This window comes from Vicia villosa, unplaced genomic scaffold, assembly GCF_029867415.1.
Source record: "Vicia villosa cultivar HV-30 ecotype Madison, WI unplaced genomic scaffold, Vvil1.0 ctg.001753F_1_1, whole genome shotgun sequence".
NCBI lineage: Eukaryota > Viridiplantae > Streptophyta > Magnoliopsida > Fabales > Fabaceae > Vicia > Vicia villosa.
In genome coordinates, this window is record NW_026705716.1 from 97292 (window position 1) to 120656 (window position 23365).

Below are 23365 nucleotides of genomic sequence, written 5' to 3' on the forward strand. Positions count from 1 at the left end.
CCGCTGAGCAAAAAACACAGTTAGCATCAACATTAATACCATATCGTATCAGCCTGTCCTTTGTTTGAAGTATCCCCCTAGTTGTAAGCCAAAGAATAAACACTGCTCTTGGTCTTGCATAGTTGGAGAAGAACAACTTCTTCCAATCCATGTGTTATAAATCTCCTCTCAGTTCTTGGTACATATTTGAAGTAATAAATTTTCCCCTTTGCACAGCAGCTTCCCAATATGTCATGTGTCGCACTTGATCCCTCACCTTCAGGATCCTCTTTAGCATCCACGAGTTTACAAAGAAGTATTAAATACTATTTTTTAAATAACTAATATTTTTTCTTTAAATTTATACATTTTAAATTATCAAAGTAATTTTTTTTTCTAATCTATTGTCTTTCACATTAATAAATTAGTACTATTATTACAAACATAATCTAAATGACCTATACGATAATTCTATATGCTTTGACTTTATAAAATTAATAGTATAATAATTGCAAACATAATTTAAATGGCCTTATTTTATATGAAAATAAAAAATTAAATATAAACTATTTTAAAAAATATATAATTTTATTTCTAGTACATCCGTGCGAAGCACATGTCGGTGATGTGCCCGTGATCTTGTTTTTCAAACAATAAGTTCTAAATTGACTTGTATCTAAACTCATATTTAAATCTTTGTAATTTATCAAATAGTACAATCCATTCTCAATATTTCCAAACAACAAGCTCTAAAGAGCAATATCTCTAAATCTATATTTGGATAATCTTTATGAAGTAACAGCCCATATATTATCAATAATAATATTCAAATAACAAGATCTAAAGTGAAATTTCCAACCATTTTGAACTAGTACTTATTTTGAAATCACTTCATTGTATACTTGATGAGACCAGGAATGTGTGTATTCATCATGTAGTCTTCCCAATTAATGCTACTAGGGTCAAACTCTAGTATCTCATTCTCCATATTATATCCCCTTGTTTCCTTTCGTAAGTTTTCAGTGTTGGTATCATCAAATCTGTAAAAAAAATCATATTTTCATGAGTATGAAGATTTAAATATGTAGATAAAATTTATCGTATTAATATTGAAAAAAGGATATGAAAATTACGTACATTAGCTTAAAAAACACATAAGGTTTGTACAGTTTTGCAAGTTGTTTCACAATCCTTATTTTCTTGAAGTTATCATCATAGGCATCTTGGTAGGAATGACAACTCATTTTGTTCACCAAGTTTAAGACCTTGAATACATGCCAAAAAATGATTAATTAATAAAAATACTAAATATTACTTTTCTATAATATCAGATTGTTTATTTTAGCAAACCTTAAGTGGCATGACATATTTGATCTCTGTATAAATGTTGAAAGCAGCCAAACTTTTCAAGGCAATTCCTTTGGAGATGACTATTGGCTTTCCATTTTTGTTTAGGCAAGGGTTTTTCTTGAAATATTGATGGGAAATGTTGTGTACATCAGAAATTTTGAGAGGATTTCTTAATGAAGAAGAAACATTGTAGATGAAGTTTTCAGGAGCGTGTTTTGAGTTGAGCACAATGGCGGCGATCATACAATTGATGACCAAATCAGCAGGGATCTGTGTATCATTGTCAATCGATTAGTTAAGTTTTACTCCCTCTATAGCAAAGTATAAGGAAAAATGGAAGAAATATAACAATACTATCTGAATTCAACCATGTAACTTACTATATCTAGAACTGTCTTGGGATGGCCAAGAAAACATGGTAGCTTCCCTTTGCCAAAGGCACATATCATACTATCAACAGTTCTGTAATCACAAATCAAAACAATTAACACTATAATATATAAAATATAATTATCACCACTATATATAATTATCGAAACCGGATGGTGTAACTTTCGAGTTTTTAAATGAATTTTGGAACAAGTTCGTTACATAATTTCATCAAAATGACAAGTTAGTTAAAGGGGCAAATTATTCTTTGGTGGTGCTGATCCAAAAGAAGCAAAATCGAGGGAAAATCTCAGATTTTAGACCGATTTTATTAATTGGATGTATTTATAAGGTATTATCGAAGGTGTTGGCAAATAGACTCAAAAAAGTGTTTGACTCAGTTATATCTAAAACACAATATGTATTTATGTCTGGAAGGCAAATATATTAGATGGTGTTCTTATTGCAAATGAGACAGTAGATGAGGCCAGGAAAAACAAGGAAGTTATAATCTTCAAAGTAGACTTCGAAAAGGTTTACCATTCAATAAGAAAGGGAGAAAATATTAGAATGTATAAAAAATTAATTAGTTTCTGTCCTGGTAAATGAAAGTCCTATGAATGAATTGAAGATAAGTTGAGGCTTAAGATAAGGGGATTCAATATCGTCTTTTCTTTTCTTCGTGGTATATGAAGGTTTTAACATGTTGATGGAGAAGGGCATGGTAATGTGTAGATTCTTTGGATTCAGATCTGATGTGGGGGGTCAGAGTAGTATCAAGACCAACCTTATGTTATTCGAAATAAGGGACTCAAGGTTAATTTCCACAAGAGTTTACAGGTTGGTATAAATATTTCCCAACAATGGCTAGAAGAAGCAGCAAATATGTTAAATTGCAAATTAGGTTCCCCCAACCTTTAAAGACCGTTTGGTGCGCAGGATATGATAGAGATATGATAGGATATAAATCACGATAAAGATATGATATAGACAGGATAAGACTTATCCTATCATGTGTTTGGTTCACACAGGATATCAAATATAATAACATTATATATATATATATATATATATATATATATATATATATATATATATATATATATATATATATATATATATATATATATATATATATATATATATATATATATATATATATATATCAAATATAATAACATTATATATATATATATATATATATATATATATATATATATATATATATATACACTTGTAAAATAATTATATATTTTTAAAATTATTTTGTAAAATATTTTAAAATTTATAAATTGGTAAAAAAAATTATGTAATTAAAAAAAACTCATTAACACTAGCGAGTAAATAATTTTAATTTTTTTTGAAAAAGATCATGAATTCTATTATGTATTAGATAAATAAATTAAAAGTGTGTATATATAATATACAAATGACAAAATTACCTTTTCAAAAAAATATATTTAATTCAATAAAAAATAAAATTAGTATTAAATATTTCAATTTATTAGGTTTTAATTTTATATAATATATAAAGTTAAAAACAATCAAACATATTTTTCAAAAATTATTTATTAATATTTTAAATTTAATATCAAATTGTTTTTTATTTATAAATGACAAAATTACCCTTGCAAAAAAAAATTAATTCGATAAAAAATAAAATTAGTTTTAAATATTTTAATTTACTAGGTTTTAATTTTTTATAATATATAAAGTTAAAAATTACACAAAAAACTTTTTCGCTCTCTGATGACGAAACGGGGTCGGGGGAGGCCAAAATCGACAGTGCCACCGACGCCGGTAAATCTGACTCAACTGGAGGAGACACCACCGGAGAACTCGACTGAGACGAATGGAGAACGAACTGTGGAGGGAAATAGTAGCGATGCTATGGAAGGGAAGGCAAAGGAAGTGCGAACGGAAGCGGAAACCCTAATTGCTACCAAGACTGATACAAATGTGGGAGGAACGCCGAGGAAGCTATGGGTAGATATTCTCAAGGACAATCGCAATCCGGCAAAGGGGATGACCATGGAGTATGTGGCGCCAACGATTGTCAATGGGGAAGTGGAGATTGAAATTGAAGAAGACGATGTCACCACTGAGATTCAATTTTGAGAAAATGCGTTGATTCTGTATGTGCTAGGTGCAGATCTGAGCATGAGCACAATCAAGAACTATATGGAGAAGAATTGGAATTTTGTGCGTACCCCGGATCTTTATTATCATGAGGAAGGGTACTTTTTGGCTCGATTCAATTCATTCGATGATAGAGAAGCAGTGATGATGAAGGGACCCTATACAATTCGTAATATGCCATTGATATTGAAGGAATGGAGAGCTGATTTCAATTTGAGGAAGGATCTACTTTGAACTTTGCCAATTTGGGTGAAACTTCCACAGCTACCTCTGCATCTCTGGGGTGTGAAGAGTTTGAACAAAATCGAGAGTGCTATAGGTACCCCTTTGGTTACAGATGAATGTACAACCAGCAAGCTAAGAGTGTCATATGCAAGGATCTTGGTAGAGGTGGACATAACTCAGAAGTTAGTGAAGGAGATTGCCATAAAAGATATTGAAGGAAGAAGGATTAAGCAAGAAGTGGATTATGAATGGAAGCCTAGTTTTTGTGAAGTTTGCCAAAAGATAGGTCATCAATGTAAGCAAGTGAAGAAGAATCAGTACTGGAGACCTAAGCAGAAGCCCCCTAAAGAGTTACATCCCAATGAAGAGGTACAGCCATCAACTCTCAAGAGTAATGAAACTGCTAAACAATCGGATGCAGAAGATGAAGAGCCAGTGCATAATGTGGAAACACCCTGGACAGAGGGAAAGAGGACATCAAGAGAAAAAGGTAAGAAAATAGTTCCTGATGAAATAACATGTGTGAATGGCTTTGAGGCTTTAGAGGTTTTGAATGACCTTCTAAAAGCCTCTAGCAGTGTGACATGATTATTTCATGGAATATCAGGGGCCTGAATAATGTTGGTAAACTTAAGGAGATTAGGGCCCGTCTCTTTAGTTTGAAGCCATCTATTATGATCTTGTTAGAAACTAGGGTGAAGGCTAGTAAAGCAAGTAGTATTAGAGACAAATTACAGCTGAGTAATCATTATATAGATAACTATAATGATCATGGTAATGGAAGAATTTGGATCTGTTGGGATAAAGATAAAGTAGAATTGCAGGCCATCGAATCGACCAGCCAGTATGTGCATTGTAGAGTTTCTGATGTGGATGGTAACTTCAAATTCTGGTTAACTGCAGTGTATGCTCATAATTATATTGAGGAGAGGAAGGTCCTCTGGAAGGACATTGTTAGAATTCAAAGCACACTCCAAGGAGCTTGGTGTGTAATTGGTAATTATAACAACATAGAAAAGGCTAAAGATAGGCTAGGAGGGAGAACTGTGGCAGAGAAAGAATACAGGGATTTGCAGGACATGATGGGTAGTACAGGCCTCAGTGAAATGGAGAGCTTTGGGGATTATTACACCTGGTTTAACAAGAGAGCTGATGATCCTATTTACACCAGGATTGATAGAATCCTAGCTAATATTGATTGGTTCCAGGAATACCCTGATTGCAAATTGAATATTCTGGATCCACAAGTGTCTGATCATGCCATGCTTCATCTATGGGATACAAAAACTGAGAGGAGACCTAAAAGGCAGTTTAGGTTCAGTAATTGTCTCATTGATATGGAAGGGTTTGAGAATGTGGTGAGATCTTCTTGGGAGCAGCATATTCATGGAAATCCTATGTGTGTTCTTTGGAAAAAGCTTAAACGATTACAGCCTGCTTTGAGAAACTTCAGTAAACCCCTAAGTCATCTTCAACAGCAGAAAGTTAAGGCTAGAGAGGACCTTAAACAGGCTCATGAGGAACATATGGGGAACAAGTTTGATGCTAATATCATTGAAAAAGTGAAATACCATACTGATGAGGTGATTAGAATTAATGAACTGGAGGAAAAAATTCTAAGGCAAAGAGCAAAAGTGGATTGCCTTAGGATGGGGGATGGAAATAATCATTTTTTCTATGCCTATATCAAAGCCAAACAAGCTAAGAGAAATATGAGAGGTCTTATGAAGGCTGATGGCACCATTCTTTAGGGGCATGAGGAGATAGAGGCTGAAATTTTGGAGTTCTATGGACAGCTAATGGGTAAGAAGAGTAATGACATACAGTGCATAGACATTGAGGCCATGAGAGGTGGCCCTCAATTGAATATGGATCAGAGAGCTAAACTCATTAGCACCATATCTGAGGAAGATGTTCTAAGAGCTCTCAAGGGGATTGGAGATTTTAAAGCATCGGGCCTGGATGGATATGGTTCTAAGTTCTTCAAATTATGCTGGAAAATTGTAAGGCAGGATGTACTGGCAGCTGTACAGGAATTCTTTAATACAGAAGTTTTGTACAAGCCTTTCAATAGCACTATAGTAACACTCATTAACAAATTTGATTCTCCTAAAGGGATTAAGGACTATAGGCCAATAGCAGGTTGCACAACATTCTACAAGATATTGTCTAGAATTATGACTGACAGATTGGGGAAAGTTCTGCCTAGCATCATCAACCAAACCCAAGCTGCTTTTGTGCCTCAACAGAATATCCATAATCACATACTTTTGGCTTATGAGTTACTTAAGGGGTATAAGCAGAAGAATGGCACTCCAAGGATTATGATGCAAATTGATTTGCAAAAAGCGTATGACATGGTTAACTGGCATGCCCTGGAGAGTATATTAAAGGAGATAGGTATCCCTAGACAGTTCATTGGGTGGATCATGGCTAGTGTTTGCACTGTGTCATATAAATTCAATGTCAATGGGGAGCACACTAAATTCTTGAAAGCTAATAGGGGTATACGACAGGGAGATCCCATTTCACCCATGCTGTTTGTGATCATAATAGAGTATATGCATAGACTGATGGCCAACATGCAGACCAATCCAGAGTTCCACCACCATGCCCAATGCAAGAAGCTTAGCCTCACAAACCTTATTTTTGCTGATGATGTATTGTTGTTTTGCAGAGGAGATAAAAGATCTGTGGAGCTTATGCAGGGAGCTTTCATCATATTCACCAATTCTACTGGGCTCATTGCAAATGCTAACAAAAGTCGAATGTACTTTGGAGGCATAACTGAAGGGATGAAACAAGAGATGCTTCGGATGACTGGGTTTACTGAGGGTGAGCTTCCTGTTAGATATTTGGGTGTGCCACTTACGAGCAGAAAACTGAATGTCCAAAACTACATGCCTTTAATTGAGAAGATTCTAGGGAGAATGCACCATTGGACGACAAAATTGCTCAGTTATGCTGGCATGATTCAGTTAGTTAAGAGTGTTACTCGAGCCATTGCACAATATTGGATGCAATGCTTTCCCATAACGAAAGCTGTTATTAAGAAGATTGAAGATTTTTGCAGGCAGTTCGTTTGGACTGGGAACACTGAGGTCAAGAGCAGAAAATGCCCAGTTGCGTGGAATAGAATCTGCAGCAGGTATAAGCAGGGTGGTTTGCAAATTATGAACCTGTATTGGTGGAACTGTGCTCTCTTTATGAAGTGTCTGTGGAACATTAGCGAAAAGGCTGATAATCTATGGGTTCGATGGATCAACTGTCATTACTTAAAAGGCATGGATGTCATGGATTATGATATAAAAAATAGTAATAGTTGGATGTTTAAGGGTATCTTGAAACAAAGGGAGTATATGATGAATATGCTGCAGCTTTGGAATGAGGCCAAGGCTAAGCGTAGATTCGTAACCACGAAGTTCTACAATTGTTTAAATTCTGATGGCAGCAATGTGTCTTGGACCAGTGTGATACAACATAATCAAGCTCAACCTAGGGCAATTGTTTGTTTGTGGATGGCTTGCCATATGAGGCTTCCTACTAGAGATAGATTGAGACGGTTTGGGATGTTGCAGGAGAGTGTGTGTCTTTTATGTCATGCTGAGGAAGAATCACACAATCACCTTTTCTTTGAGTGCAGTAAAACTGAAGGTGTTTGGCAGAGCATTCTCAATTGGATAGAGGTGGATCATAAACCCCTTAAGTGGGAGGATGAACTCCATTGGATCACTGCAGTAACTAGAGGGAAGGGTTGGAGAGCTATGGTAGTTAAAGTTGGTATAACTGAGACCATTTATAGCATTAGGAGAATGAGAAATGATACTTGTTTTAAGAATAATGTGGATAATACGAATATAGTGGATAGAATTAAGGATAGCATAGTTTACAGGATGTGGAACATTAGGAAGTTCAGACAACATGTAGCTCGAATTATGATGTAATGTTGTCTGTGTCTTACTAGATGGTTGGATTGTGTGTGATCACCATGGGCTTGTATAGTTTTTTGAATTAATATCAATAATATATTCTTTGATTCCAAAAAAAAAAGTTAAAAATTACCCTTACGACAATCATATATATTTTTTAAAATTATTTATTAATTTTTTAATTTAATATCAAATTATATTTTATTTATATCTTGTCATATTTAATTTTTTATTTTAAATTATATTTTATAGAGATAAATTAATAAGTTATTTTCTTATCCTATCCTGCCGGGTTCTAACCCAGCTGATATTCAGGATAACAATTTGAACTAATGAGGCAGGATAGGATAAGTTTCATGATTAACTTATCATATCCTGTTGGTCATCAAACACTGGATTGCGACAGGATATGATACAGATATCTTATCCTATCTCTTATCCTGCGCACCAAACGGGTCCTAAGTATCTTGGTATGCCGAGTGGTGGTATGTCAAGAATAAAGGTTATGAGGCATGCAATTATAGATATAGTGAGATCTAGATTGTTAAGAATGAAAAACAATGAAGAATATGAAGTGCTAACATCTAAGTTTTCTAAAGTGTCAAACCGAAATTGCAGGAAAGTTGGGCATAAATCAATTCCATCTAAAGTGCCATTGTTGGCATGAAGAATTTTTCAAGATAAAATTTCCACTAAAATTAATTTAACTAGGAGCGGAGTGATTAGTCAAGAGAACATCTATTGCATTTGTGGTTGTGGAGAGGAAGAATCAACATTGCATCTTTTTTGAATGTCCATTTTTTCAGTTATTTGGAGCAAAATTCGCAACTAGTTTGGAGTAACAACAACACTCCATAACAATAGTTTGATATATTTGTTAAAATTAATGTGTTGTAACCACCATTATCTTTAGACAGCATTGTCTTTATTTTGATTTATGGTAGAGTTGTATCATTAAGATTGAGAGAACCAAAGAGTCCTCATCATGATTACCAACGTATTGTATTCTATGTCAGTTTCCTTGAAGCCAATATAAAGGCTTTGTAATGCTAAGTTGTAAGCAAGGTGAGTGTAGTGAATTCAATAGAATTATAGTATTTCAATGTTCCTCTATCAGTAGAAGTATAGTGTGAAACGAGGCTAAAAATAGTTTTTCCATTCAAAATCATGCACCAATATAATTTATCACATACTACCTCTAGAATACCACCAACAAAGTGGTATCATAGTTGCAGATCCTTGCCGCTGCAGCAAAAATAACAAAAGTTATGGCTTCCACAAACAACTCTTTTGCAACTCATAGAAATGTTAAAGTTCTTTTGTTTGAAGGAGAAAATTATGATTTTTGGACGGTTAAATCTCTTTGGATGTCTTGGAGTTCGTCCAAGACGGGTATGAAGAACTAGCACCAATAGAGGCTAGAATATCAAAAGAAAAGGATGAAGATTAAAGTCAACGGCTTGAAGAGTTGAAGAAAAAGATGATCACAGATGCTGGAGCTTTCCGGATGATTCAAAAAGGAGTCTCTTCATTCATTTTCCCAAGGATTATGAGAACATGAAATATTCTACAACAAGAGTTTGAAGGAGACTCAAAGGTGCGAACGGTGAAGCTTCAATCTCTTAAGATAGATTATGAAAATTAAACGATGAAGGAGAACGATAGCCTAAACAAATACTTCAAAATACTCCCTGAGTTGGTGAATCAGATGAAGTCCCATGGTGATACAATAGAATATCACAAAATTATTGACAAAATTCTGATTAGTTTGACATCAAGATTTGACACAATGGTGGTTGTGCTAGAAAAAACCAAGGATCTATCAACCATGCCTATTCAAGTGTTGATGGAGTCTTTGAGATCCTATGAGAAAAGATGTTACAACATTCTGAAAAATAAATTGTGAGTTCCTTTCAATCTAAACTCAACATTCAGCCCAACAATGGTGAAAATAAGTCCCTAATACAGAATAGAGCTGAGTCTTCTAGAGGTGGCAGATTTGGAAGAGGTAGAGGAAGAAACTAACGAGGAAGAGGTATAGGCACATATGACGGAAGATGGCATGAAGGAGCCTCAAAGAAGTGGTTCCAAATTTGGAAGAGTAACACTCATTATGACAAGGACTGCTCGAGCAAAGGCAAACCGTAATGCCACAATTGCAAGAGATTCGAGCAACTTCAAAAGGATTGTCATCTTGTAAATCAGAAACATGCTTCGTACGCAAGTGGAGAATTTGATGAAGGAAATTTTTTTTCTTCTCAAAAAGCATTTCATGAAGAAGGTAAAAATGTTTGGTATTTGGATAGCGGGTGTAGCAACCATATGAACGGACAGAAGGAAGCATATATAAACATTGATTCTTCATTCATTTAAAAAGTTAAATTGCGCAATGGAGAACACGTAGAAGTGAAAGGGAAAGGAAACATTAGAGTCACCCCGAAACAAGGGAAAAAATGTCATATATGACAGGCTTTATGTGTCGGAATTAGACGAAAATTTGCTTAGCATTGAACAACTTCTAGAGCATGAGATTCTTTAAACTTTGAAAATAGAGTGCATAATTTTTTACTTCGAAAGAAGAAAAGTTTCTGTTGTGAAGATGTGAGCATGATGGCTAGAGAAGAGAATTATTCATATTTATTGCATTGGAGACTTTGGCATTTGAATTACGAAAGCCTTAAGTTACTCTATCAAAATAAGATGGTGCATGGGATGCCAAGAATCGGAAAAAAAAATGGTGTGTGCGAAGGTTGTGTGCTAGGCAAACACTACCTGTGACCTTTCTCAAAGTAAGGAGCCTGGAGAGCTAAACGAGTATTAGAACTTGTACACACAGATGTGTGTGGCTTAATGAATACCTTATCTCATGAAAAAATAGGTATTTTGTCTTGTTTATTGACGACTTTAATCGCATGACTTGGGTTGTTTATTGACGACTTTAATCGCATGACTTGGGTATAGTTCATGAGAAAAAAACCAGAAGCGTTTGTAATCTTTAATAAATTTAAAGAAATAGCAGAAAAACAAAGAGGAAGATTTATAAAGATGCTGAGAAGTGGTCGAGGGAAGGAGTACACCTCGAATGAGTTTTAAAAAATTTGTGAAGATGGAGGTGTTGAAATACAAATCACTATTGGTTACACACCACAGCAGAATGTTGTGTCAGAGAGAAAAAATCAAACAGTGATGGAGAAGGAAAAATCAATGCTACTTGAAAAAGGTTTGTCTAAAATCTTTTGGCCCAAGGCCGTTAACACTGTTATGTGTTTGATGAACAGGTGTCCAACAAAGGACGTATGGAAAAAGTCTCCATTTGAAGCTTGGAATGGAAAAACACTGTCGGTGAACAATCATAAAATTTTAGGGTGTGTGTGCTATGCTCAGATTCCGAAATATAAGAGAACAAAGCTGGAGGGAACGAGTGAAAAATGTATTTTCATTCGCTACAGTTCTATGTCGAAAGGCTACATATTGTACAATTTTAAAATTGGAAAGGTCATCATCAACCAGGATGCCATATTCAATGAGAAAACCTCTTGGAATTGGGAAGAAAACAAAGAAGAAAAACAGACCCTGTAGTGTTGGAACAATAGAATCCAGCAGTTGGAAGTGAGCAACCATCGCCAAGTTCAATGAGTTCTTCAAATTCACCAAGTCCCTCAAGTTCACCGGGTTCGAGTTCAGCATCTCCTAGTTGAACTCCTATAAAAATGAATAATTTAAGTGATGTTTATGCAAGATGCAATTTTTGTATTGTCGAACTGGAAAATTTTGAAGAAGCAAAAAAACAAAGTATTTGGAAAAATGCTATGCAAGAAGAAATAGCTGCAATTGAAAAAAAACAACACATGGTAGCTTGTATACAAACCAAATTCCAAAGAGGCCATTGGTGTAAAATGGGTTTACAAGCTGAAGCGTAATCTTGATGGGTCAATTCAAAGAGACAAAGCCAGATTCGTAGTAAAAGGATATGAACAATAAATTGGAATTGACTATAATGAAACTTTTGCCCCTGTTGCAAGATTGGATATTGTACGAACAACTATTGCAGTAATAACTCAGAAAGAATAGAACCTATACCAGCTGTTAGAACATAGTTTGGTTCTACATCCTTGTAATAGTTTTGATGATAACAAATACATAATCTTAAATAAGGAAAAATATGCACTCTAATTGTTTGATTCAATATGTAGAAGTTCTGAAGCACTCTAAGTAGAAAACAAAGTTATAAAAGTGATCTCTCAGAAGCAGAAGACTACATTAAGAGAAGATTATAAGAATAAAAAGTTATAATGATTGAGAGAAGTTTATAAGAATAAGAAGTTCTAATGATTGAGATAAACTTACAAGAACAAGAAGATTATATAGTGTAAATGAGAAGTGTACAAGAACAAGAAGTTCTAATACTCTGAAAGGGAAGTTTACAAGAACAAGAAGTTATGATACTGAAACGCTACAAGCACCAACAAAGCTGCAACGAATACTCTGATGATCAAAAGATTGAATTACGTTACTTTGTTTAATGCAAGATCAATTAGTAACGATTGGAACCTAATTATGGTGGATAGAATCTTTATTTTTGGAAATAGCTTTAATCAATATTTCTTTAAAGAGGACATCACTAAAGAGATTGGTACAACTCTCACGCACGAAATCCTATGAGCGCTCTAAATCTATTCAATCATTTTTATCTATTAATTTCTATTGTGCTAAAATATTGTGTATACATCACAATTGTGATATAGCTTTTTAGAAGTAATTAGTTAACACACACAAGATATAAGTTTGTATTTGTAATACCTTGAGAAAACCAGATTGTGGTTGTTCCTGAGAAGACTTAGACGGTTGTTTAAGTGTTATTGTATTCAAGTTTTGATTAGTGGATTAAGACCTCGTGAGAGAGAGAGAGAGGAGAAATCACCATAATAGGGTAGACTGGAGTAGTTTGAGTTCAAACGAACCAGGATAACCGAACGTGTATTTATTTGTTTTATTTTTTGAAAAACCCAATCCAACCCCCCTTATTGTGTTTTTTCTTTCTTCACTAGCTTGATGTGAAATCAGCCTTCCTAAATGGAGAATTAAAACAACAAGTTTATGTGCAGTAGCCTAAAGTCTTTTGGAACTCATGGCCAAGATGAGTGGGTTTAGAAGCTGAAGAAAACACTCTATGGGTTAAAACAGGCCCCTAGAGCATGGTACAATGATTTCGATGACTACTTTGTTCAGCAAGGATTCATCAAAAGTCAAAGTGAGCCAACCTTGTATGTGAAACAGCAAGGTAAAAATGGTATTCTTCTTGTTGCTTTATATGTTGATGATTTATTGTACACAAGCAATAACAAAAAATATGATTGAAAATTTCAAAATTGAAATGACGAAAAAAATATGAGATGATTGCTCTTGGATTGCTGCATCATTTTATTGGTATCGAGGTATATCAAGAAAATCTAGAATTTTTATCTGTCAGAGAAGGTATGCTGAAAATATTCTCTCAAAATCCGGCATGTATGGATCCAAAACAATTAATATCCCCTTAGTAGTAAATGAAAAATTGAAGGAAGACGGTGGAAATCTGGTAGTTGAAAGCTTGTACAGAAGTTTGGTCGGAAGTCTATTTTATCTAAAAGCTACACGACCCGACTTAATGTTTGTTTTCGATTTACTTTCAAGATTTATGAGTAATTCGAGGAACTTACACCTTGGAGCAGCAAAGAGAGTTATGAGATACATAATGGCTACACAACACACATTATAGTTGAGAAAAATACTTGAAGATAACAGAGAAAAGCAAGAAGAGTGTATGCTGCTCCACTGTAACAAAAAATCAACAATAGCCATGGCGAAGAATCCTATTTTCCACACTCGAACAAGAAATATTAATATAAAACACCAATTCATTTGAAGTGTGATCGAAGATGGGGATGTGCAGTAAATGTTCTGCAGTTCACAAGAGCAGCTTGAAAAGATTTTTACTAATGCACTACCAAGAGGAAGATTTCAGCAACTTAGAGAAGCAATGAGAGTTAAAGAGCAACACTTTAAAGGGGAGTGTTAAAATTAATGTGTTGTAACTACCACTATCTTTAGTAAGCATTATGAGGAAATTGTAACCATCACATTATAATTATTGTCTTTATTTAGACTTGTGGTAGAGTTGTATCATTAAGATTGAGAGAACCAAAGAGTCCTCATCTTGATTACCAACCTATTGTATTCTCTGCCAGTTTCCTTCAAGCCTATATAAAGGTTTTGTAATGCTAAGTTGTAAGCAAGATGTGTATAGTGAATTCAATAAAACTAGAGTATTTCAATGTTCATCTACTAGTAGAAGTATAGTGCAAAACGAGACTTAAAATAGTTTTTCCACTCAAAATCCTACAAAAATATAATTTATCAAATACCACCAACAACATTTTGATCTATTCATGGGACTGATAAATACCGGGAGAATTTACTCTCAACGAGTAATTGTGGTCTGATTTGCCTTTATATTTAGCATTTTGAAGGCAACAAATGGAAAGTTATTTCCTAATATTGAATCATTCTTGGATAATATGCTTGAAAAAGTGAGGTGTTGTCATGGAAGTGAATCAACATTAAAACTAGTAGCCGTTGCTATAATCTATCTCAGTGGTGGTTGAATCAGGGGACATGCCTTAGTATGTATAGTTGTTTTTTTTTGTGTAAGCAAGATATATTGATAGGGAGAACTAAGGGTTTTCCAACCCGATAACACAAGAAACGGGAAAATCCGCACAAAAAGAGAAAATTACAACCAAATAAACTTATGAGAGAAAAAGAAGCGGATCTTTAAGAAACTCATAAAGAGAATAATTGGAGTGTGTAATTTTCCCGCAAAAAGACCATTTCCAAGCCGTGTACTTAATATTCCAAACCGTATCGTTAAAATTCCAATCTGCCTCCCGAAAACAAACACCATTTCTAACCAACCATAACGTCCAAGTAGTAGCTAACCACACCACATCCACCTTGCTTTTCTTAACCTTTTTATCCCGGAAGAAACAATGCCAATCCATAAAATTCGACAAACATCCATCCTCCAAACCAACCTCTTTCCCCATCCAAAGAGCTATCTCCTTCCAAATATCCTTCACCACCCGACAACCAAAAAAAGAATGGTTTCTATTTTCTACATCATATCCATAAAAAAATACACTTTAGATTATCTAAAGGAAAAGTAATACATCTATACACCAAATGGTCCTTTGTCGGAATCCTATCAAGAAGAAGTCTCCATCCGAACGCCTTGATTTTGAAATGCACCTCCGCCTTCCAAACAAGCCCATAAGCCTCATCATACTTGTTAGGAGGCCCATTCGGAATGAAAAATTTTCCCTAAAAAGAAGAGCAAGATGCCACCGAAAAAACTCCATCGGAATTAAAATTCCATGAAACGACATCTCTCCCTTCCCCCACTCCACCAAAAATGGCCAACACCTCTTTCAACCGAAAAATTCCCTCTGTAACAACCCTCTCCGCTTCCAATGTCACGAAAACCCCAAAATCACCCCATTTCCATCTCCCCTCTAACCACCCTCCCATTGCCGCTACCGACACCCCTTTCAAACAAGAAGCCTCACATAACTCCGGAAAAAAATCCCTCAAAATAATTCCCCGCCACCAAATAGCTTCCCAAAAAGGAATAGTATACCCATTATGCGCGACAAAACTACACCCTTCTACAATGGGATCCCTAAAAGAACTCTTCCCAATTTTCAAAAGATCCCTCCACCATAAAGAAGAAAGAGACAAAGAAGATGAAAAGGAAGGAAATTTTGAACCAAACGTACCGTACATCAAAGAAGATAAATCACCATACCGAGACTTCAACACCCTTAACCAAAGAGATTCATGCCCTTGAAGGATCCTCCATATCCACTTTGTAAGAAGAGCTTGATTAAAAACCGCAATGTTTTTTACCCTGATTCCCCCTTTATCAAAAGGAAGAGTAACATTCCTCCAACTCACCCAATGAATCTTCCTCTTTTCCTCCAAACCTCCCCATAAGAAATTACTTTGAATCCTATTAAATTCTTTCACGACTTTCAAAGGCATCTTGTAAAACGACATTGTAAAAATAGTCAACGAGGTGAGTATGGACTTCAAAAGCGTGATTCTACCTCCTAAATTAAGAAACCGATTTCTCCAACTCCCGAGACGCTTTTTTAGCTTCAACACTAAAGGCCTCCAAGTCACATCCTTTCTTGGATCGAAACCAATAGGTATCCCAAGAAAATAAAAATTGCTTTCCTCCACTTTGCAAGATAGAAAATAGCCGCGGCTTCCATAAAAGAACCCCTTGTATTAATACCAATTAATTTAATTTTATAATAATTAATACCGAGGCCCGAAACAATCTCAAACGCCCTTAACACCCCCTTTATCGCCTTGACATGCTTCCAAGTTCCTTCCCCCACCAATAGAGTATCATCCGCAAATTGGAGAATTTCCACCCAACAAGAATTCTTTATACCAAAGCTCCCAAATTCCCCAATCTCTATAGATTTCCTCACCAAACCCGAAAGACCTTTTGCTACCAACACAAAGAGAAACGGTGAAAGAGGATCACCTTGTCTCAATCCTTTAAACACACCAAAATCCTTAGTAGGGCTTCCGTTAACAAGGACCGACATATTACTATTGAAAACCAACATCTCCATCCATCCCATCCATCTCCTCCTGAAACCCGTTCTCTTCATCAAGTGCCTTAGGAAACTCCAACTAACCTTGTCATATGCTTTCTCAAAATCGACTTTAAACAACAAACAATTTTTCCCTTCCTTCCTAGCATAATCCACCACTTCATTTGCCACAAGAACTCCATCCAAAAGATGTCTACCGGGCACAAAAGCATTTTGACATGGAGAAATAATTCTATCAAGAACACACTTTAACCTTCCCACCAAAAGTTTAGCCACTACTTTGTACATGCAACCCACCAAGCAAATGGGTCTATAATCATCCAAAGATAACGGATTGGTAGTCTTAGGAATGAAAGACAAAAAAGAAGAAGAAGTAGCTTTGGAAATAATGTTGCCGGAATAGAAGTACTTGAAAAAAAGCACAAAATATTCTTTAATAAAATGCCAACATTTCTTAATAAAAAGAAACGAATAACCATCCGGGCCCGGACATTTGTCACCCCCACAACTTCACACCGCCTCCTTAATTTCATCTTCAAGAAACGATTTTTCAAGATTCGCCTTCATCTCCTCACTATTACTCTTAAAGTCAACACCTTCCAACAAAGGTCTATTCTCCTCCACTTCAACAAATTTATCTCTAAAATGATTAAACACCGCCTCCCTCACTTCTTCCACTGTAACCGCCATTCCCCCCTCCGAAGCAATAGGACCTAAATGATTAAAACTTCTCTTTTCTTTCATGACCTTATGGAAAAACCCGCTATTAGCATCCCCTCCTTAACCCACCTCAATATAGCTTTTTGTAAGAGCATGTTTTCTTTAATTCTAAAATTCCTCCATATCCTACTAGTCGCTTCCTTCCTTTTTTCTAACTTATCATCAAGAAGATCATCAAAAACCGCCTCCAAATTTGCGTCGGCCATATTCAGTTCTCGAACTCCTTCCACCTCCAAATCATACCTTCCGAAGACCTCCCTATTCCACACCTTCAACTTATCCTTTAGAAGCCTAAGCTTTTCTTTAAGAACAAAATCTTCTCTCCCGAAAACTTTCATAGTCACCCACTCCTTCTCCACAAAGGCCAAAAAGGATTCAAAAGAAAACCATTCATTATTGAATCTAAAAGGTTTCGGAATCCAATTCGTGTTGTCCACCACAAGCCATATTGGGAAATGATCAGAAATATTCCTATCCCCAATCAATTGATCAATCACACCCTATCTACTCACCACATTACCCGCTAATAAGAACCGATCGATTCTACTCATCGACTTGCCATCACCACTATACCACGAGAATTTCTTCCCCTTACACGGAACATCCACCAAAAGACTTTTGTTAATGAACTCCTCAAATAAATTAATTTCAAGATTATTCACCACCCCCGATCTCCCTTTCCTCTCCCTTCTATCTTTAATCGCATTAAAATCCCCTCCTATAATCCAATCTCCATCAACAAAGGAATCCTTCAATCTTAATAATTCATTCCACATAGATCTCTTCTTAACCAACTCGCAAGACGAATAAACATTGACAACATAGTAACAATTACCCTTCCACATCGCTCTAATTCCCAAAAATCCATCTCCTTTAACACTATTGATGACCTCCACCTTTCCCGCATTCGACAGAATTAACAAACCTCCCGACCTTCCCATAGAGTTGGAAAAAGAGTACCCAATCTCCAATGAGACCCAAAAACTCTTCGCCACTTCCTATTTCAAAGAAGTAATTTTTGTCTCTTGAATCATAAATATCTCCGCCTTTCCCTTTTTAATCAAAGCATCTATTCTCCTTCTTTTTAGCGCATTTACTCCCCCTCTTATATTCAAAGGTCCTATAATCATTGAAAACAATTTTTCTTCTCCCTCCTTGACAACTTTCCTCCATTCTCCAAACATTCTATTCGATTCTCTAATTTGCTTATTCCCTCTGCATCTACCACTCCAAAAGCTTCTATTGCCGATAAAATTTTTCCACGATAGTTACTATCCAAAAACTCCCATTGTCTTTTCTTACTTCTAAAAATATCCAACTCTTCGTTATGTTGACCATAGTACACCTTTTTATCATCACTATTTTCGTTTTCCCTACTGTCCGACACCAATCCTGTTCTCACTGAAGCATCCCCTTTGCATTTCCTAAAATTGGTAGACTTACCGGCCTTCCTTTGTTGCACATCTCCCTTCCTTCTCCCACCAGCTATATCACAATCTAACAAATTCTTCATTTTAAGCACCTTTCTAGCCGTAGAATCAATTTTAGAATCCACACTGCACCTAACAAAGGATTGGTTCGATGACTCAGCAGATAGATGTAGCACCACCTTATCATCACTGTTTTCCTTTGCCATATATTGTTTCTGAATTAAACTATCAAACAGTCCCACCGCTTCTAATGCCTTCTCAGAATTCTGAACCTCCTGTATTCTACAAGCCGCATCTACAGCCGTGTCAGAATTCCCAGAATTTCCAATACATTCACCCTCCTTTAATCCTTCACCCAAAATGATCTTTCGGCCGATACCTTCATTACCACCATACGACGCCAAAACATCTTCCGTAAACTCCTTAATGTTGTCCTTTGAAAATCCCTCCACTGAATTAACCGAGGCTTCCTCAATACTCTCATACGAATTTCCCCTCACTGAATTGGCTTTTCCCACCTGCATATCATTAAGACAGAATCCTTCCGAGTCCGAAGACTCGGAGCCAGAGTTTTGAGTTTTGCAATTACCTGGATTAATTCTCAAAGCATCCACCTTGTCTTCCCGTAACTGAAGAATAAAAACCTTGCCGTCAATTTCTACTTCCATCCGCTCTGCGAATTTGTAATCCATATCCACCCTGACCATCACCCTTACAATATCATAACATTTTTCTTTCTCCGTTTCAGCGTCGACACAAATGAAAGAACCAAACTGTTCTGCCAACATCTTGAAGAATTCCACGTTCCAAGCCAAAACCGGTACCCCAAAAATGCTTAACCACACCACCCTGCTCTTATCAACCACCTCTTCATTCCACCTTGAGATATCTTAGAACCAGAATTTCCACCACGATTCGCCTTCTCCTATCAACTCTTCAATAAAGCCTTCTTCCATCTCTTCAAGCAAACAGAGGTTTCCTCCCAACGGTGTTGCTTTAATCGCGAAGAAACCCTTCATTTCAAATTGCGTTTGAATGTTATATGTTGAACCAGGAGTTTTGACTCGCCCCACGTACGCCTTATTAAATCTCAGCCTTCTATCGTCTTTAGCTTTGTACCTCCATGTTAACGTTTCCTTCTTATGAGTATCCCCCAAAGCTTGCTTCTTTCCCACCACATCTACATAACTTCTATTATCCTTAATCGTCGCTTCTACACCTCTGAACCCCGCCGCTCCTTCTGAATGTCCTCCTTGTTTCTGCTCGGATTCTCGACCACCTCCCCTATGCCTATCCTCCGTCTCCCCTGCTCTTTTAATGCCCCTTGAAAATCTCGGTACATTGGCATGGATCTTCTTCCCTAAAATCTGAACATTATCCAACCTAACCCCCAAAATCCTTTCGTCCTCCACTTCTATGAATCTAGCGAATCCAAATCTCTTCCCAATGTTGTTCCTTCTTGGTGAAATAGAGACCTCCACCACTCGTCCAATGCACCAAAATAGATCAAAGAGTTCCTTAGCCTTAGTTTGATCTGGAAATTCAGAGAAGTAAAAAGAAGACACCTTGGAAATGTTTTTGCCCTGATTATTGAAACATCCCCCAATGGAAATGTGTCCCATGAAGGTTTCAAATTTCTAAACGCCCGATTCTGTCGCACCTCCTGCCATCCGTCGCCGCCGCCGTTCCTCTCGTTCCTCCGTCGTTCGTGCATCAGCGTCCCACCCCTAACCCTCTTCGTAGAGAGAGGTTAGAGACACACTTCTTAGAGAGAGAAAGTACCTTTGATTTCAAATTTTAGAAGTATGTATATTTGTTAATGCGAGAAATTCGAGGATATAGGCAAAATCGATAATTTGGACAAGGTTTGAAGCCCAATGTTTTGGCAAAACCATTAACATTGGTGATGTTTTATGATTTTGGTATTTTTTTATAATTGATTTTTGTTTATACTATTGTAAGTGGAGTTCTGTATTATTGTTGGTTCTGATGTCAATGACTGCACTACTATTACTATGGATGTTTTATTGTTGTTAGGGGCACAACATTACTTATTCAACATTGCTAATTCGTTTCTTTTGTGACTTAAGTGGGAGTGTGTTCTTTTGCATGTATTGTTTTACACTGTATGTATTATAGCACAACTTGTGCTTTGTTATTGAATGCAATTTTGACTTTTCCAAAAAAATATTGTTGGATCATCATGAAGAGAAGCATTTATATTAGGTCAAATAATCTACCTAAAGGTTGGGTTAAATATGCACTTAAAGGTTAAAAACTCATCCAATTAAGCGAAAGTGATACCATATATTCACCTAAGACTTTAAGACAACCAGTGTTAGTCCATCCACTATGCATGTCTTTTATCCACATATGTGTTCTGTCGTTGAATGACACCCCTACGACGTCACAGGCACTTCAATGGAACACGATGCATAACCGCCACCATGTTCGAAAGTCGACTTTCGATACGTGGAGTAGGTCGCTGACTCGAGCCAGTGTTTGATACCACTGTTGGTTCATCTTGGGGGTGAGGACATCCACGTTGGGTCAAAGACTCACCAAAAGTTAAAAAACTCACCCAAACAAATGAGAGCGACATCATATACATATTCAAAACTTTAAAACAAATGTTTTATGATTTCTCTCGCTTATAAAGTGTTCAACTTTCCCTTTTTAAAGCAATGTGAGGGCTTAAAAAACTCAAATTTGTTTCTCAACATTAACAACTAAAATAGGGAAAACAAATCATCTCTCTCTTAATCTCCCATAATTATATTGCAAAAAATTAACTACATATTTTAATTTAAAAAATATTTGTGAGGGTAGAATGATATACCTTTGACCTTCGATCCAACCAGGAAAGGGATCCTGAATTGTACTAGTTACCATTGTTGGACGAATAATGATCAATCGTACATTATCTTTATGATGCACTAAAAGCATCTCTCCCATTGCTTTTGTGAATACGTATGTATTTGGCCAACCATGCAAATTTGCTCTATTTTTGCATTATATATAATTTAAATTAGATCACAAAAAATATATATTAGATATATAACCTAATAACCACTCATCATATTTACGAGAATAGAGAACCTTTCAATTCCATAATCTTTCAAGGCAAATTTCGTTGTATTTTCATCTGCATTCATTGCTTGAAGTTCAGCTATTTTTTTCTCCAGCAAATTCATTTCATTGTGTATGTTTAATTTTGAACTCCCTTTTAGAGATTGATCCATGTCAAATGCTTTCTCTCTTACAATTCCATCTTCATAGTTAGCATCTCCGCACACATATGCTAGAAGTTACAAATAATAATTAGTAATCAATTAAAATAAATTACAGAAAAAAATTGAAACGAATCACTAATTTTTGCCGTACGGAACATTACCGGTGGATATATGCACAAAAACCTTTAGTTTTTGACAATTCTTTGCAAAGTTCAATGCATGTAAAGCTCCTTTTGTATTAACTCCCATAGATATGTCAAATCTATACAGAAATGAAGTATTACTCAAATTAATAGATTCATTTCACTACTAAGTAATTAGCTAATTGTAGTATTTAACTAATCATTTTTTAAGAGAATTAGATTGTACCTTTCATTAAAGTTGGTAGTTGCAGCAGAATGGACAAGTATGTCTATCTCTTCAAATATCTCATTTTTAAGATTTTCATCTTTTATTCCAAAGTTTTCAATGGCAACATCTCCTGCAACTGCTACTACCTTCTTTGATATGAAATAATTAAAATCTTTATCCAAATTGCCTCGAAGTACGCGAAATAAATCAATTTCAAAAACCTGATAATTGACGATTACATGTAAGAAAACATTTCTATTAGTCTTTTTTTTAGTTTAATTCTGTGTAATTAATTGATGAACCTCAGTTTGCAAGCGATGTACAGCCAAATCAGAGTTTGAAGCTCTTAGGAGTAGATAAAGTTTATGTATCTCTGGTTGGATCCTTAGTATTTTTTCGATAAAAACTGCACATATAGGTAAATTAAAATGAAATAAATATTAAATGATTTATTTTATTATAGAAATGATTGTATATTACCTTTTGCCAAGAAACCAGTTGCGCCAGTAACTAAAATAGTTTTTCCCTTGAAGAAGTCTTGCATGTTACCAGAGTTCATTAGAGAAAAGAAAAGAAGTGGTATTCAAGTTATGATTTGGTAATGCTTATTGCATGCCAAGTATCTTATTTATAGCATAATGTTTTGGCGGTGAGAACACAAATATGATTAGGAGTTAGAAATTGACTTAAAACCACTCTCCGGCCAAAGATTAAGATGGAAGCACATGTTAGCCTAATATTATTAATGTCGAATAGATTTGGATCACCAACATGTGCGTAATATTTTTTTTTGTTACAAACAATTGCCTAATATTTTTAATATGAAATAGATTTAGATCATCAGCATACGCCTAATATTATTATTTTTTTCAATAAGCAAGATATATTCACTACAGAAAAAAGGTCTCCTGCCACGCCCAGAAAACCGAGGCTATATGCAAAATAACCGTGGCGTAATGCTGAGGCCACGGTTT

The 23365-nt window shown here is 35.6% G+C and overlaps 1 protein-coding gene across 1 annotated transcript; it reads right to left on the reverse strand.

Moving 5' to 3' along the window:
- Window positions 1-506: 506 nt before the first annotated feature.
- LOC131636466 (fatty acyl-CoA reductase 1-like) lies at window positions 507-22984 on the reverse strand. The gene is made up of 10 exons (XM_058907069.1): window positions 22872-22984; window positions 22694-22797; window positions 22410-22612; window positions 22202-22302; window positions 21907-22108; window positions 21647-21808; window positions 1710-1791; window positions 1330-1599; window positions 1117-1244; window positions 507-1019 (listed from the first exon to the last, which is right to left on the reverse strand). Exons 1-10 carry the CDS (start codon window positions 22948-22950, stop codon window positions 866-868), a joined length of 1485 nt encoding a protein of 494 aa, XP_058763052.1. The 5' UTR covers window positions 22951-22984; the 3' UTR covers window positions 507-865.
- Between the last annotated feature and the right edge of the window lie 381 nt (window positions 22985-23365).